General features: G+C 41.8%; 1 protein-coding gene across 2 annotated transcripts in view; it reads left to right on the top strand.

Moving 5' to 3' along the window:
- The window catches only part of LOC117139092 (dnaJ homolog subfamily C member 16), a 179,492-nt gene that overhangs the window by 84,543 nt on the left and 76,036 nt on the right, over positions 1 to 18,913 (top strand). The window contains exon 2 of one of the 2 annotated variants that reach the window (XM_033301213.1): positions 13 to 88. The exons of the other annotated variant lie outside the window; for it this stretch is intronic. Within the exon in view, the coding sequence (XP_033157104.1) occupies positions 49 to 88 (40 nt within the window). The 5' untranslated portion in view covers positions 13 to 48. The remainder of the gene's footprint in view (positions 1 to 12; positions 89 to 18,913) is intronic. 2 annotated transcript variants of the gene reach the window in all.

Genomic DNA, 18,913 nt, shown 5'->3' with positions numbered 1-18,913 from the left:
CCTCTCTTCCAGATCTCCGTTTTTGATCTCTCTTTTTAATTGGCTTAAATGAGGCAAGACACATTGAACGCATTGAAGGACTTGAAAGGTATTCTCTTATTCAACGTCGCTAAAATACATCCTACAGCTTCTGACACTCCAGGGTAGCCGTTAAATGTAACTTGAGTTCAGTCGAAACGCACCCAACCAGGCTTCAGTCTGGGCGCCACATCTACTCCCCCTCCAGTGACTTCGCCATGTGGTGAAGGTAACGGTATAAATTCAGGAGCTGCAGGTGCAGGGCTCGGTGGTGTAGGTGGCTGCGAAATCTGTTGGTCAGGCGGTGGATCCTCGTGGTGGTCTTCGCAAGCGTCAGCTTCAGCTAAGAAGGCAGGCTTGAGGAGATCGACTGATATGGCCTTCTCTTGTCCATGAATGCTGATGATGTAGAACTTGTCATCAACCCGGCGTATTACCCGATGAGGTCCCGTGTAAGGCGGCTCGAGTGGTTTCTTAACAGATGCCACTCGCTTGAAGACGTGCGTACAAGTTCTCAGGTCCTTACAAATGAAAACAGGTGGTTTAGCGTGATGCGCTGCAGGAGTAGGTCGGGCTGCCCTGATATGTTGACGTAGTTGCTCGGTTAGTCGGTGATCCTTGCTGAAGGCGGTTGGAGTGTGCGATTCAAAAAAATTCGTTGGGGATACGAATAGTGGTGCCAAAAAGCATTTCGGCTGGCGATGACTGGAGGTCCGCCTTAAACGCCGAGCGCAGCCCCAACAGAACTGTAGGCAGGAGATCCGGCCATGCTATGTGAGACTTACACATCAGGGCGGCCTTAAGGGTTCGGTGCCATCTCTCCACAATGCCATTTGACTGAGGGTGATATGCGGTTGTACGAATCCTTTCGGCTCCAATTAGTTTAGCCAGCTCAGCAAACAATGAGGATTCAAATTGAGTTCCCTGGTCCGTTGTTATAGTGAGTGGGCAGCCAAACATGCAGATCCACTGTGTATACAGAGCTGTCGCGACAGTCTCCGCGGTGATATTGGGTAGTGGAATAGCTGCAGGCCATCTGCTGAAGCGGTCGATGATGGTGAGACAGTAGCGTAAGTTACGGATTGTGGGAAGTTCAATCAGATCGACGTGAATGTGCTCGAAACGATTGTCAGGAACATCGATCTTCTCCACCGGGCTGCGTGTGTGGCGATGGATTTTGGCCCGCTGGCAAGGAACGCATTGTCGAGACCAGAGGGTGGCATCACGGTTAATTGCTGGCCAGACAAACCGCTGTTTAAGTAATTTCGCAGTTGTACGGCCGCTGGGATGCGCCAATCCATGTACTGCATCAAAAGCTTGGCGTCTCAGACTTTTGGGTAAATATGGCCGCTCGCGTCCACCCGAGATGTCACACCAGATGTCTAGGTTGTCGATGTTCCTAACTTGTAGAACCAGGGACGTGGTTTGAGAGAGCTCAGCCATTTCATCGTCGGTTTGTTGGGCCTCGAATATCGCTTGAGCACTGAAGCTAGACGGCATGCTTATGGTGTTGATGCGTGAGAGGGCGTCTGCCACTGCGTTGTTTTGCCCGGGATTGTACACTATCTCCGTTGAGAATTGGGAGATAAAATCCAATTGGCGGAGTTGTCGAGGCGATGCTTTGCTTGCTTTCTGCCTGAAAGCGTATTGTAATGGTTTATGGTCGGTTTGGATGATGAATGGACGACCCTCTAGAATGTGCTTGAAATGGATGATACCAGCGAAAATAGCCAGGAGCTCGCGATCATACGTGCTGTAGCCTTGCTCTGCCGGAGATAGTTTCCGCGAGAAAAACCCGATGGGACGCCAAACGTTGCCGACTAGTTGTTCGAGAGCAGCACCGATCGCTGTATCGGAGGCGTCCGTTTTAAGGGCGAGGTGAGCCGATGGGGAAAGGAACGAAGAGCACGTGGCACGTAAAATTCCTTGCTTGCAGGCCTGGAATGCACTCTCCGCAGGGCCGGTCCAGGCTATTTCGCGCTTGTCATTTTTGGTTGCGCCTTTTAGGTAGTCTGTGAGCGGGATTTGAGCCTGAGCCGCGTTTGGGATGAGGTGTCGGTAATAGTTGACCATTCCCAAAAACCGGCGCAATTCCATGATAGTTTGAGGCTTGGGAAAATTGTTGATTGCTTGCGTGCGCTCAACAGGGGGCTTGAATCCGCTCGCGTTGACTTGGAACCCTAAGAAAATAACCTCACTTTTACCAAATTGGCACTTTTTAGGGTTAATTTGGAGGTGGTTCCTCTGCAAAATCTCAAAGATTGTCTGGAGGTGCTTCAAATGCTCCTCATGCGTTGTGGAGAACACGATGATGTCGTCCATATAGCATCCTACGAATGGAATGCCACGAAGCAGGTTGTCCATGTGGCGCTGGAAGGTTTGCGCTGCATTGCGGAGTCCGGGTGGCATGCCGACAAACTCGAAAAGGCCGAACGGTGTAGTGACGGCTGTTTTCGGAATATCATCTGGAGCGACTGGGATCTGGTGGTAGGCACTCACCAAATCGATTGTGGAGAAAACCGAGCATCCATGCAGACGTTGAAGAATGTCTTCCCCATGGGGAATCGGATAGCGATCTGGAATAGTGGACGCATTAAGTTTGCGATAATCCCCAGTAGTACGCCATTCGTTGCTCCCCTTAGGGACCAAATGAATAGGACTGGCCCATTGACTGCTGGAGGGACGAATCACTCCTTGCTGGAGTAAGAGATCGAAATCTCGGCGTGCCGCTTTTAATTTTTCGCCTGTAAGCCGTCTTGGCTTGTCGAAAACAGGTGGGCCAGTTGTTTGAATGCAATGCGCAACCTCGTTATGAATGCGGGTTGCTAAAGGCACATTAGGACGTGTGATCTGCACAAAGCGACTAAGAAGATTGGAGTACGGGCGATCTATTCCATTGGAACTTTGCACGTTGATTGTAGAAACGTTGTAGAGTTTTGCTTCTGCAACTTCTCCTTTGGTCGAAACAGCTTTTGAGGGATCCATAAGGCGTTTACCCTTGAGGTCGAGGATGAGGCCGTGGTGCGTGAGGAAATCTGCTCCGATGATTGCTGATTGGACGTTTGCAACGACGAACGACCAGGTGAAGTTACGCCGTAGGTTGAGACCAAAAGTTAGATTTAGCGTGCCGTAGGTATCAATTATAGACGTGTTGGCCGCGTAGAGTTTGAAGTCGTCTTTGCGACGATGCAATCCCTTGATTATCGAAACAGGTATAAGTGAGATGACTGATCCGGAGTCGATAAGGAATTTTATGTGGGTATTACGATCGATTATGTGAAGTCGGTACTCCTTTGAGAGGCGAGTGCTTGGAGGTCTGCTGTCACTAGTCGCCTGAACAGGTGACAGCTTCTTTAGTTTCCCTGCTGTGGCACCCAGGCACAGGGCGAGGAGCATTTTCGTGCATTAAGTCCGAATTTGGCATGATAAAAGCAGACACGTGGTGCTCGGAGTTGCTGCTGGTTGCGATCGGCTGAGCGAGAATGGCTGGGAGGCTGCATGTTCTGCAGAAGAGTTAAAGAGGCCTTGATGGCAGCGATGTCGCGTTTCAAGTCGTCCACGACACTTGTGCCAGCAGCCGGCGCGTATTCGCGGGTGTTACCTCTGAATTGTGCCGAGGAGGACCCAGCAGCCATGACAAAAGAACCCGATTCCTCTTCCATGAGATCGTCAGCGAGTGCAGTTTGCTCTTCCAAAGTTGCTGAGCGTAGGAGCTTCAAGCCCCGTTGTACGTGCTGCGGTAGCTGAGAGAGCCAGCGGACTCGCAAGGCGTCTGCAGACGCGCGACATTAGCAAGTGTTGTCATTTGCCGAAGGAGCTGCGAGGGCTTCTTGTCCCCAAGGTCAAGCTCCAGTAAAGCGCGCTGCAACTGTCTGTCCGGCGATTCCGTAAATCGCTTGATAATAATCTCCTTCAGGTGCTCGTATTTGTTTACTTCCGAGGGTTGCGCCAGAACATCAGATACTTCAGTCATTATATCAGCATCCAAAGCACTGATTAAATGGTAGTAGCGCGTGTTATCTGAAGAAATGCGGCTGCATTGAAATTGCGCTTCGATCTGCACAAACCATAACCGCACATTTTGCTTCCAAAATGGCGGTAGCTTGATGGTGGCAACCGTCTCGACGACAGGAATAACGGTGCTTGTGCTGTTGCCGCGTTGAATTTCACCAGAGTCAGGCGAAGTTGGCGGTGCAGGCAAACAATCTCCGGTGCTCTGCATTTTGCTTATTGCGGGGTCACCAATATAGTAACTTATGTAGTTACCGCTTTATTTAATCACTATGTATAATATATTATTGTTTTATGCCCGTGAGCTTGTTGCGCGGCAGAGCTGAAGTTCCAGTTTGTCCAGTCTGACGATATCAGAAGATATCGTCCTCCAGGAAAGGTCTTGGCGTTAGTACTTGTTTTCGCCGTGATGCCAGACCGGGCTTCAGTCTGGGCGCCACAGAGTTATATGGGCCTATAGTGACTTTTCAAAATTAACAGCGATAATTTTGATAGATGCTTGTTCTTATCAAGGGTTTTACTCAAGATCGTCGGGGCTTTCTGTAAATACACAAATAACTATATCGGTAGCAGACAATTCAATCAATTTCAATTCATGTAGTCATAACGAGCACAGGTGGGCAAATGCTTCTTTATTTTACAAAAAATAAAATAATAACACATGTAAATATGAAGCTATAAAGGCAAAAAATATATTTATAATTTTAATAGGTATATATATATATGCCTATATATATATAGTTGCTAATTTTCAAAATTTCATTTTTTCGTCAGGGGTATTTCTGTATACGACATATGTATATATAGTGACACATCCATAAGTCGCTTACACTTAGCTTAGACTTAAGCATATGCCTACACCCCTACTTACTACGCACTTACAACTGTCATACAATGAAATAAACGCAAGGCTGAGTGGAATACTGTCAACAGGATGTAACTGAAAACCCAAAAAAAAAAAGTCACCCACCAATAGACCAAACTCCATTGCCTAATTATCAATTGAACGCCAATCAATCTAGCCTTAATAAATATAGTCGATCAATAAGTTGAGTTTAGCTTGAGACCTATAATAAAATGGTCGGTGTTCTTGAAAATAAAGATTTGTATACCCGATACTCATAAAGTATCCTTGACAAGTATGTAACAGGCAGAAGGAAGCGTTTCCGACTATATAAAGTATATGTATATATTCTTGATCGGGATCAATAGCCGAGTCGATCTGCCCGTCCGTATAAATAAATATCTCAAGAACTATAAAAGCTAGCAGGTTGAGATTCAGCATACAGATTCTAGAGACAAAGACGAAGCGCAAGTTTTTTGAATCATGTTAACACGCCCTAACGACACCACACAAAACTGTCACGCCCACAATTTTAAAAAATGTGTTTGCAAATGTTTTGCAAAAAAACTATTTGTCACTCCCACTCTAAAGACCCAAAACCGGCCAAAACAGACATGCCTACATTTAAAAAAGTTTTTGTATATTTTTTCAATAATTTTATTAGTCTTGTAAATTTATATCGATTTACCAAAACAATTTTTGACTCGCTCACTCTAACGCCCTAAAAACGCCTAGCTACTTTTAATCACTTTTTAAATTTATTCTCATTTTATTCCCCAATATCTTTTGATATCCCAGAAAAATTATCAAATTTCGAGTTCGCATTCACACTAGCTGAGTAACGGGTATCTGATAGTCGGGGAACTTGAAAATAGCATTCTTGTCTTGTTTTAAATTGAAGTGATGTTGATTTTTCACCTGAGTTAAATTTAATTTAACATAAGTTGGAAAATTAAATGGTTTCGTTTAATTAAAAATCAATCGAGCAATATAATTTGCTATTGAATTTTCCATCATACCATATTGGAAACTGTTGTTCTACAATATGGATGTTATGCATTTGTCTGCGTGTACCTCAATTACTGTTCAACTATTAGGTTTTATAACTTCTTGGCTAATGCATTGAATATTATTTTACCTTTTATTTTAAAGTGGCCCCTTTGGTACCCTACGTCTGGACAAACATCAGCCGAGTCAGTATTTAAGTTTTTAGGAACTCATATCTTCTGTATTCATGGTTGATTAATAATTAATAAAAATATTTATAGTTAAAAATAAGTACATAATAATGTAAATAAGTACATAAATAAATACGAACTAAAGTAAGGGGGAATCTAAGGCAAACGGTTTTTTTTTTTTGTTTTTTTTCTTTGTTTTTGGTTGCGAATTCAGAAAAAAAAAGTTTATAACGTTTATAACGTTATTCAAGAAAAATATAATTAAAGGGTTAAATCGGTTAAATTCTCCCATAATTTCCAGTGCAGTTTTCTTCTCTATAATCTTGTTCCATGAATTACTATTATTATTCTTATTATCATAAGGAATTATTGAAGAGAAAAATAAAAAAAGAGTGTGAGAGTGGGTCGCGAGTAAATTCGGTTAGATTTTTCTTTTTATATTCAATCGTCTACTTCCGCCACTACATTAGGAACAAATAATTTATACGCAGTTTCATTCGAATTCCTTCTTTTCTTGTAAAACACATGGAAAGCTAAGTTCAAAAATAAATAAAAAAAATTCCAAATGTATATATTTTTTCATTCCTCGGCGAAAGATCGATCTCCCGGCGCAGATGAGCTGAAATGAAAGCGTGGCATTTTCCACGAATACTTTGAGGATGTATGAACACACGGATACTCTCACTCAAATTTCGAATCAAACGACTGCAAGCAAACTTTTATAAATTTTACCTGAAAATTTAAACGCGCACTCTCTGAAAATGAACTCATCTTAGAAAAATAATTAGATTATGTTAGCTTATATAAAAATAAAAAATATTAAATACTAAAAGGAATTCAATTTAAATACAATTAAAAAATACAAAGGGAAAATAAACTAAGTCTCCTCCTCGATTACACATTTTTTTATATCTTGGTTGGCCACTCTAAAGCAGGCAATTGCCACGCTGACGACGTGCACATTAAGCCCCGCCGGGACCTATATAAAGCGGGCGATTGCAGGGTATTAGTCCGCAGCCGACCGCGATCGGATGAGGTAGCACACATCAAGTAGTCAGCAGCAGAGTCACCCGATCAGTAGATTAATTTCTGATAATAAATCGGCTCTGACCCCCGGATCTCTCTCTCTCTCGCTTGTGGTGGATCTTCAACGGTTTTCCAATGCGTATATCTCCCGTGTGGTCGAATTTAAAATGGTTTTACACGTAATCTCCATTCCGTGTGGGCGACCTTAAAAGCGTTTCACACTTAGTCTCTCTTCCGTGTGGTCAACCTTAAAGTGGTTTCACACGTAGTCTCTATTCCGTATGGGTGACCTTAAAGAGATTTCAAACGTAATCTCTCTCTTGTGGACGACCTTTAACGGCCTACCAAACAATCTCCCTTTCCCGTGTGGGCGACATTAAACGGATTCGCACGTAATCACTCCCGAAGCGGACCTTCAACGGTCTCTCAAGTAAACTCTCTATCGTCGTTGACCCTAACGGGTTCCCTATTTAGGCAGGAATTACACTCGCGCTAAGTCTAAGTCTAACAATAAGTTTACAAATCTTAATCCACTCACCTAATTATAAAGTTATACTAAATGGCCCTAGGTCTTGGCATCTGGGCAGGTATATCGTTACGTTGGAGGCGTGTGTGATTATTCACCAATGATTTGGCCAATGGATTGGGAGTCGCTTTAGGTAATTTGCCTTCTGCTCGACAGTTTCAGTTTTTACAACTGGAATCCGTAGGTCCTGGTGGATGTTCGTTCGCACTAGTTATTGGTGTGTGCTCGTAGTATTACTTAAATGTTACTGTTGCATTTATTGCGCCATAGTTGGCATCCATATGACCATATTGGTTGTAAAACTGTGTTGTATAACAGCACCTTGTAGTCCAAACTTAGTGGAGAGCGTGAGTTGATAGCCAGTGAAACCTGCTGGCTTTCTGCTGCAAATGCGTTTTCTTCTGTCTATATGACCTCCGAGGTAAATGGCTGAATCACTTCGTAGAATTTGCAGACTTCGTGACTTTTTAGACTGCATTCTGTTACATACCATAACACGCGGTCCCTGAAGTAGTTTCCAATCACACTCCCTACGTATCCACGGATGCCCATGTTGCGCATTGTTATCGCTGGGTTAAATGATGATGACACAATACTCCTTACTGCCGATGTGAGAGCAGAGAGCCCGCTTTTTCCCATCCAGAAGCCACACTGCTAGCTTTGAAGGTCTGTGCAACTTTTGGCGATTAGCTTTATACGCACGTACAATATGCGCTAAAAAACTTTGACTACAATGTCCAGAAAAAATTGTAGCTGCCTGCTGCATTTGTAGGTTTTTTGCCTTTCTGCAGAAGGACTAGCTTTGCCCTTTTTCAACGCTTGAGGACGACTCCGTCCAGAAGACACTGTCGGGACAAAGACACTAGAATAACAAGATGCGTAACGTCATATGATTTTTTTGCTCACAATTTCTTCGGCGTGTCTCTAGAAGTGGCTCCAGGCTCTATTGAATTTTTGTTCAATATCGAAAGAGCGGAGAGCTCTAATGCGAACAGCTCTTTTCTATGCAGACAGCGACAGCCGACAATTGTATATAATACATAATATCACAAAATAAATTTCAAAAATGACTTTATATTATAATATTTGTCATTAGAGTATTCAGCATGCGACGTTTGAAAAATTAATAAGGCAATGATTGTTGAGTGCTTGTATCCGCACTTCGTGCCTTAAGATATGTCTATTGCAACAAACGGTTTTAATATTTATATTTATTTTATAGATTTTTATTTTCTTCAACGTATTATTTTTATGAAATATTGAGAACAATGTGTCCAAAGAGAAGTAATTTCTTTGGAAAATGTATGTTTTAAATTACAGTAGATATAATAATTTCCGAAGTATTTTGTCAATTTTTTGCAGTAGTAAAGTGCGGGAAGTACGGTAAGCGCAAATAGTTATTGCGATAAGTAGTGAAAAATAAACTCGAAGGTCATATAAATAAAGGACCCAATTACAGTTGCAAGGCCTCCCCGTGGTGTTCTCTGGGTACCGATTATTACATATATTACATATAATCAATTATCAACATAAATATAAATATGTAAACGGTAGCTATATCGAGCAACGATTTTTAAAATGCCGCAAAATATCGCTTTGGGACAGACTCCGGGAACTAATCAGTTCGATTGCCGTGTTCCCTTCCCGAACCGTTTGGAAACTTAGAACGCCAACGGGAAACAGGAATATCACGAACTTGGGAGACTGGCGGTTCGATCGCTATTTCTTCCGAACTTTAAAATGGTCTTAAAACCAATGTCGACCTTCACAAATACATGCCAGTTTCCGTATTTTCCTCAAAATTTGGGTTTTCCACTTTTACAGGCCTCAAGGCCCCCTGCCCTGTGGCAAACAAAATAGCCGCCGTCCTTATATCATCAGCTGGCGATCCAATGCTGCACTCCAAACGACTCCAAACTCCACTTCAACCGAATTCGACTTTATTAACTTCAAGAATCAGTTGACTTTGTGCTTAATATTAGGTGCTTAATATTAGGTAGTTTGCCTACTTATCATGTCTAAACACATATTTAGACACCTTATTCCGCACTAACACCAAGGAATCCTCCCATGGACCGATCTTGAATCAATCCCAAGCTCTTAACAATTTATATGTAGATCCGGAGAACACAAAGTGCTGTCCGAAAACCATATAATATGGAGTAGTTCTCAAACTGGAATGCACTCGGATCTCAACGCACAGCAAATACTACTCAGCTCTTCGTCCCAGTTTTTCTGATCTGGCCTGACGTAAGACCGGATAGCCGCCAATACCGACCTATTTACCTTCCCAGAAGCATTTGACTGCGGTGGCTATACCGCCTTAATGTTGCGACACACTTTGTAATCCCAAAGGAATTTTGGGATTCGGAGTTGAATTGATAACCGTTATCCGACACATCCGTTTCTGGCCCACCGAACGTATGGAACAACTCCTGTTTAAAATACTTTATGACTATATCGGCCGTAAGCTTCTTCACTGCCTTGTAAAAAACAAACTTGGAACAATGGCCCAATACAATAAATTTCGAAATCGGATAAGGACCCAAAAAGTCTATATATATTCTTTGGAAGAACCTTTCTGACTTCGGTTGCACACCAACAGGCGGTCTTGGTACTGAATTAACGCCTTCTTCATTTTACATGTGTCGCAAGCTAGAACATAGGATTTAACGTCTTTTACCAAACCTGGCCAATAATAATATCTTCGAACTTGTTCTAAAGTCTTGTGTATTCCCCCGTGTGAAGCCATTGGATGTTCTGGATTAAGCCCTCGGGGATCCACAATTTCCAGACAAACTGATCATGCAAAGAATCACCGGTGACATTATCCATTCTCCTATATACAAGACCGTCAACTAATTTATTATCTGGCAACAATACAAACAATAGCAGTTTGCCTTCACCCGCTCTACAAATTTCTTGTACAGGTCGGACCTGAACTCTGACGAATCAAAATCGACTATCAACCCTTGACTGGAATCTAACGCTGCTACAATCTCCTCCACATAATCGTCTATTACCTTTCAAAGCGAACGGTCGTGTTTTTTTTGCTCCCCGGTTTTTATTTTGTGTTTGTCAAACCAGCCGTGGTTTTTAAATAATCTTCTTTAATTATCATATATTTAAACATAATTATTAAAGATCCGTTCGCTTCGCGAGTGATTCTTTTGTGATTTGTGCAGTAGTTTAAACAAATATACAAAGTAGTTTGCATTTTTCGTCTCTTTGGTTTGTTTACTCTCCCTTTTTGTGCGTTGTTCGCAGTGGTGTTTGGTGTTTTTTTTTGCATGCACATAAACTGCACTTTTCGCTCTCACTCTCTCTCTCTCTTTCGCTCTCCCACACAAAATCTAAATTTCTCAGCGTGCAGACTGCTCTCGTGCGGTTCTTTTAACAGCTCGCTTGAAAGTTTTGGTCTTGTGTTTTCGTGCACGCACAGTGGTCTGATTTCAGTTAAACATGGAAACCGTAAATGTTGTCTGCTTTTATAAAAATTGTTGCCAGGTTATAAAACCTGAGCAGCCAAAAATGACTTGTTGGCTATGTGATAGAATGGTGCATACTAAGTGCGCTGGTTTTAATGGCCGTACAAGTGATGACCTAGCAAAGGGTAAAAATCTAAATTACTGTTGTGATGCTTGCCTTGTGGTTGCGAACGAGATGAAATCGTTTATGCGCCAAACTAAAGGTGGCTTGAAAGAACTGATCAACAGTTTTGGCGTAGCTAGAGATAGTTTTTGTCGAGCCGATGATCTTCTTTCCGCGCTTAATTCACAGTTTAATGGCCTTAAGCTATTAGATGAATCTCCAAAGCGCAAAAAAGCCGCTGGTGGTAGGCTGCCTAAGGCCCCGCAACCACGGGCAAATGATCAACAGGACTCCACAACTGATCAGCTGTCAATCGCAGCAAATCAACATATGCTGCTAAGATCGGCAGCTAAAAAATATTCGGAGCAATCCGATCAATCAGCTGTGGATGGACCCTGTGATTTCTAAAAATTCCGAATTGTCTGCACTGGTTTCTCAACCAGTGATTCCACCTGTCTCGATTAGTTTACCACCACAAGGGAACATTGAGTCCGGACTACCGGCACAAGTTGGCACTTCAGAAATACAATCTGCAGGGCCAAAACCCCTCGCGGTGGTTCCACTAAAGAAACAAATTTTTGTTTCTCGGCTTTCCCCTGATCAAACATCGTCGGATGTATTGTCTTATATACAAGACAAAACAAAAGCCGATAATATAAAAGCGGACAAATTTAACTTCTCTTACGCTAGGGATATATCATCTTTCAAGATAACTGTCCCAAACGAGCTCTTTTCGACCATATGTTCGGGTGATTTTTGGCCGGATAGTATAGTGGTAAAAGAGTTTGAAGCTAAGATCAAAAATAAGAAAAAGGTGCCCGTGGGAATTAAACTTCCCTCACGTGGCCAGACCACTGCACCATCCGCCTCTTCATTTTCTTCCTCTTCAAAAAACTAACTACAAAACTTACTATCTCCTATCAAAATGTTAGAGGCTTGCGTAGCAAATTAATCAAATTGTATTGTGATAGTCTTTCATTTGCATCCCATATTATAGTGCTCACAGAGACTTGGTTAAAGCCGGAGATACTTAACTCCGAAGTCTTCCCAGGTATGTACACTATATATAGGTTTGACCGTCCCTCCAGACGGGGAGGTGGAGTCTTAATTGCGGTTAGATCTACCCTCGCGTCGGAGGAGTTACTTTTGGACGATTCCCGTAACTCGGAATTCGTATGTGTAAAGCTGTCTTTTTCCGACAGATCAGTTTATATTACGTGCTCCTATATTCCGCCATCTTCTGAATTCCCGGAATATCAGAATCATCTGTCCGCTATCCAGTCCATCTTGAATAAACTTTCTGACAGGGACCAATTGGTAGTTCTAGGTGATTTTAATATACCTGGCACAATATGGTCCCCAGAAAAACAATCGAATTTCCTTCTCCCTTTAGCACAACATGACTTTATTGACGGCTTGCTCGACTTATCGCTGTCGCAAGTTAATTATATTCCAAATTCTCTTGGTCGACTTTCGATCTATGTTTTGTAACAAGTCCTGAAAGTGTGTTTCTCCAGGGTAGTACCTCTTACTCAACCTGAAGATCAATATCATCCTACTTTCGAGGTGGAAATCGACTTAGGTACGGTATTAAAAGTAAATTCAGAGAAGTCAACAAAGCGAATTTCCTGTTTTCGCAAGGCAAATTTTCGGTGGCTAAACAATTTTATAGCTGGCTTTAATTGGTCCTATCTCTACTCTTGCAACATAATGGCGGATGCGATTAATATGTTTTATACAGCAATTAAATCATTTTTTGACTCTTGTGTTCCGATGTACTATCCGTCAATCTCTAAACCTCCTTGGTTTAAGAAAGAGTTGACACACCTAAGAAATGTAAAGTCCAGACTCTTTATGAAATTTAAAAATATCGGTTCTCAGTCCATCCTTTGTAAATATTTAAGCGCTCGGTTAAACTTTACCGTGCTTAATACTCAGTGCTACAAAAATTATTTAAACCGTTGTAAGTTCCAGTTTGCACAGGATCCGAAACAGTTTTATAATTTCGTTAGCACTAAGCGAAAAACAAGTTCTTACCCTTCCTCGCTATTTTTTGAAAACACTACGGTTACATCGGATCAGGCAATAGCCGATCTATTCGCCAAGTTTTTTCAAACAACATATTCAACTTTACCTCATTCCGAACATACTCTTATGCGGTATCTAAGTCGAATCTAATATTTTGCCCCACTATAAACGAAAGCTCACTGCTTAACGATCTTCAGCGTGTTAAACCGGTCTATTCGCCAGGTCCCGATGGAATCCCTGGCTGTGTGCTCAGATTCTGTGCGGAAGCCTTGTGCAAGCCTCTACTGAAACTGTTTACCTTATCTTTGGAATCTTCACAATTCCCTCATATATGGAAGGAGTCCTTTGTGATTCCTCTCATAAAAAAGGTAGCAAACTGGATGCAAGCAATTACAGAGGAATCTCTAAATTGTCGGCTATCCCAAAACTTTTCGAAAATGTTATCACTCCTCATTTGCAGCACCTTAGTAGATCAATCATATCACCGTGTCAACACGGTTTTATGAAACGCAGATATACAACCACTAACCTCTTGGAGCTAACTTCTTTCGTAATACAGGGTTTCAAAAATAATCTTCAAACAGATGTCATCTACACTGATTTTAGTAAAGCATTTGACTCTGTTAATCATTACCTTCTAATAAAAAAACTTGATCTTATAGGTTTCCCTGTTGATCTTCTAAATTGGATTTCAAGCTATCTGAATGGCAGGACACAACAAGTCCTCTTTAAAAATTCTTTATCTTCTATTCTCCGAGTCACATCCGGTGTCCCACAAGGGAACCATCTTGGTCCGCTTCTTTTTACCTTATTCATTAACGACCTCCCCTTAATAATAAAACATTCGCGTGTACTTATGTACGCAGACGATGTTAAATTATGCCTCCAGTACAAGGACATTTCGCGCTACTTGGACTTACAATCCGATCTAGACAGCTTTCAAATATGGTGCCGTGATAACATATTAAACTTAAATGGCTCCAAGTGTAAAGTTATGACCTTTTTTCGTGCCAACCCAATACGCACGACTTACACTCTAAGTGGGTGCTCTCTGGACAGAATAACACGAGTTGATGACCTTGGTGTTTTTCTGGACCCAAAACTAAAATTTTCGGACCATATTTCGTCTATTGTCAATAAGGCCAGGGGTGTGCTTGGTTTTATAAAAAGGTGGTCTAAGGAATTTGATGACCCTTACTTGACTAAAACCTTATTTATTTCGTTAGTCCGTCCGATTCTCGAGTACGGATCACCTGTTTGGAGTCCACAATACGCAGTCCACTCGGACCGCATTGAATCGGTCCAAAAAAACTTCTTACTTTTTGCCTTGCGGCGCCTAAATTGGGATACAAACCATATATTACCTCCTTATTCCAGTAGACTACTCTTAATTAATTTACCATCCCTAGCTAACCGTAGAACTATGCTTGGAACAGTCTTTATTTGTAAGCTTATTCGTGGGGATGTTGAGAGTCCCGACTTGATTAGTCGGCCTAACTTCTCGGTTCCAAGTAGATTCACTAGTAACTATATACCCCTTATCTTAAATCATTGTCGATCTAATTATGAGTTGCATGGCCCTTACAGAGTTTTATGTTCTGACTTTTATATACTTTATCCTATTATCTGTAATCTTCACTCTCTGCCGCTATTAAAGCAATCGATTTTATCTTTTCTATTACATAATTAGATTCATTTCCTTGTTCCTGTTCTCTTTTTTATATCGCGTCTATATCTTCTTGCGAATCGAGCCGTACGATACACGGCATCGCCCCTCGGTCGGTTGGGCGGGAGGTGTAGCCGTGGGACCCGTGCGAAAAAAAAAAAAAAAAAAAAAAAAATTACCCGAGATAAAACGTCTGGCACAACATTCAGCTTGCCGCTGCGGTGCTTAATATTGAAGTTAAGTCCTTGTAGCTTTAGAGTCCATCTTACTAAACGAGAGTGTAAGTCGGTCTGCATCATTAACCATTTTAAGGAAGCGTGATCCGTTATAACCGTGAATTAGTGGCCTTCCACTTAAGCCCTAAGCCGATTGATGCAGACGATCGCTGCTAGACATTCCTGCTCCGTGACTAAGTAATTCCTTTGAGCTTTGTTGAGTTTCTTAGATACGAATGCTATAGGGTATTCATCTCCTTCAGTTGTTTTTTGAACCAAAACTCCTCCGATTCCAGTTTTGCTAGCGTCACACTGCACAAAAAATGGCTTTCCGAAATCCGGACTACGAAGAACAGGCGCTGAACATAACACCTCATTCAGCGTCTCAAATGCTAGCTTTCCTTCAGGAGTCGTAACAAACTTCTCTCATTGCTTTAATAAGTTAGTCAGTTATTAATAAACTTGCGATACCAGCCAACCATTCCTAAGAACCTCCGAAGACTTTTCAACGAATTTGGTTACGGAAAATCGGTCATCGCAGATATTTTTTCGGATCTGTGTAATAAACCCTCCCCGACAATGTGCCCTAAATATTTCACCGAACGCATACAAAATTTACATTTTTCTACGTTAAGCGTCAGACCTGCCGTCTTAACATGACCTGCAACTACTCTCAGAACTTTCAGATGTGATACGAAGCTATCGGAAACAACCAGTAGGTCGTCTAGATAAACGAACACTTCGTTTTGCAGTTACGCTGGTATGACCTTGTTCATCAAGCGTGTCATCGTTTGCGAAGCATTTGTCAGACCGAAAGGCATCACTTTATATTAAAGCGGCTTTCCAGGTATGGTAAACGGCGTCCTATCCCTCGAATCTGGGTCGAGGGGTATCTGCCAATATGCATCTTTCAGATCGAGGCTAGAAATAAACATAGCTTTTAGGAGGAGACCTGGAATCCCATCTAACTGCGGGAGAGGATACGCATCTTTTCTGGTGACAGCATTCACCTTTCTGCTATCCGAACAGAGCCGAATTTTCCGCGGTTTTTGCACTAAGAATACTCGTGAAGACCAAGAGCTATCGGATTCTTCAATTACCTCAAGCGTAAGCATACGATCAATCTCAGCATATAGAAGCTTTTTCACAGCTGGGGGCACTGGGAAATGCCACTGCTTTACCGGCTTAGCATCTCCAATATCAATTATGTGGTATAGAATAAAAGTCTTTTCCAGGCCAAAAACGGAAAATGAAGGAAATTCTTGTATTACTTTTTGTGACTAATCTTTTTGCTGTGTAGAATGATAGTGAGTTAAAGTAGTTATTTTGGAAATTTGCATCTCCGGCGGCAGCAACTTAAACTTAGACCAAAAATCAATACCTAAATAAAAATCTTGGCTAAGAGAAGAAATCAAATGCAGGGCGAGATTTTCCCCCCTTCCTTTAAACTGTACAGGGGTGCTAATTCGACCCACTACTTCTTGTTGTCGTACATCCGCAGTGCTTTCCGAAGACAACCCTCGCTTGAACGGAATTCAACTCTTTATTATTTACTGCGCTAGATTGCCCCCTATGACACTTATAGCCGCTCTAGTATCTAATAGTCCCATTACTATCCGATCTAAGACACGCACTTCAGCGTATGGACGCTTGTCCTTCGCCTTATGTCGAATTGTGCTGATTGTTTTCAAAGCCATATAGTAGTTTCTCATCCGCTGAGCATTTCTGGAGTAAGATTTCTGACGTAAAAGTGGTTGTGAGGCCAGAGAGAAATTATTATTGGGATTGACTAAACTTGGCCACAACGATGTTGGGTTGGAAACGGCTTCGAGTTCTGGGGCTAAATAGGACATACCTATGGATGTGTCTCTGGATTCGTCGACCGGCTGACAAGACTGTGTGTTCATCTTCGAGTTTTTTTGACATGTTACACAAGATGGCTTGTAGGTATTTCGTTTGCCACAACCATAGCAAGAGATTTTACGCTTCCCTGCAAATTTCCCTTAGTTGATCGACCGACTGTATCTGCACATTTAAGAGTTCGTGACGGATCTCGGGCTCGACTGTTGATTTTTCCGACAGCGACATCTCTAATTTATCCATCCGGGAGACGAAAAATCGAAACATTCCTTCTGTCTCTGCTTTCTATCATGTATCGCTTCCCCAATGTTCTGGTGTCTCTGAACTGCTTTCTCAGAGCCAGACAAAGAAGCTACGGTGGGTAGGTCTGAAGAAGTTTTGTGAAACGGCCAGTAAAACTCTCTAGACTTGACGTCAAACAGCAGACTGGCATTTCCACACAAAACGACAAAATTCCCTTCTAAGGTTTGATGAGTCAACGCTTCCACGCGATAAATATAATTGTCTACACTTATGCCTTCAGTGCCGCCATTAAAACGAATTTTCCAACTGTTTAGTATATGACCGACTTTATCCGTTCTATTAATCAAATCTCGAGAACCCAACGGAGTTTCGGCTGCTTGGCTTTCCTCGCTCTGTCCAGTTCACGTTATAGATAGACGCGATATAATAAAGAGAACAGAAACGAGGAAATGAACATAAAGTAAAATAACTCTAATAAGTATTAGTGTCAGTAGGATCTAATTATGTACTAAAAGAGTTAAAATTGATTGCTTTAAGAGCGGCAGAGAGTCAAGATTACAGATAATTGGATAAAGTCTATTATAGTCAGAACATAAAACTGTACGGGTCATGCAACTCATAGTTAGATCTACAATGATTTAAGATAAGGGGCATATAGTTTCTAGTGAATCTACTTGGAACCCAGAAGTTAAACCGACTAATCATGTCGGGACTCTCAACATCACCACGAATAAGCTTACACATAAAGACTGTTCCAAGCATAGTTCTACGGTTAGCTAGGGAAGGTAAATTAATTAAAAGTAGTCTACTGGAATAAGGAGGTAATATACGGTTTGCATCCCAATTTAGGCGCCGCAAGGCAAAAAGTAAAAAGTGTTTTTGGACCGATTCAATGCGGTCCGAATGGACTACGCATTGTGGACTCCGAACTGGTGATCCATACTCAAGAATCGGACGGACTAACGAAATAAATAAGGTTTTAGTCATGTAAGAATCATCAAATTCCTTAGACCACCTTTCTATAAAACCAAGTACACCACTGGCCTTACTGACACTAATCGAAATATGGTCAGAAAATTTTAGTTTAAGGTTCAGAAGAACACAAAGATCATCAAGATTATTCTGTCCCATTTAGAGTGTAAGTCGTGCGTATTGGGTTGACACGACAAAAGGTCATAACTTTACACTTTGAGCCATTTAAGTTTAATATGATATCACGGCACCATATTTGAAAGCTGTCTAGATCGTATTGTAAGTCCAAGTAGCGCGAAATGTCCTTGTGCTGGAGGCATAATTTAACATCGTCTGCGTACATAAGTACACGCGAATGTTTTATTATTAAGGGGAGGTCGTTAATGAATAAGGTAAAAAGAAGCGGACCAAGATGGCTCCCTTGTGGGACACCGGATGTGACTCGGAGAATACAAGACAGAAAATTTTTAAAGAGGACTATTTGCGTCCTGCCATTCAGATAGCTTGAAATCCAATTTAGAAGATCAACAGGGAAACCTAGATCAAGTGTGGGCACACAGCCACAGATTCCATCGGGACCTGGCGAATAGACCGGTTTAACACGCTTAAGATCGTTAAGCAGTGAGCTTTTGTTTATAGAGGGGCAGAATATTAGATTCTTAGATACCGCATAAGAGTATGGCTGTTCGGAATGAGGTAAAGTAGAATATGATGTTTGAGAAAACTTGACGTGTA

This window comes from Drosophila mauritiana, chromosome 3L (genome assembly GCF_004382145.1).
Source record: "Drosophila mauritiana strain mau12 chromosome 3L, ASM438214v1, whole genome shotgun sequence".
Taxonomy (NCBI): Eukaryota; Metazoa; Arthropoda; class Insecta; order Diptera; family Drosophilidae; genus Drosophila; species Drosophila mauritiana.
This window is presented reverse-complemented; position numbering and strand designations above follow the sequence as displayed.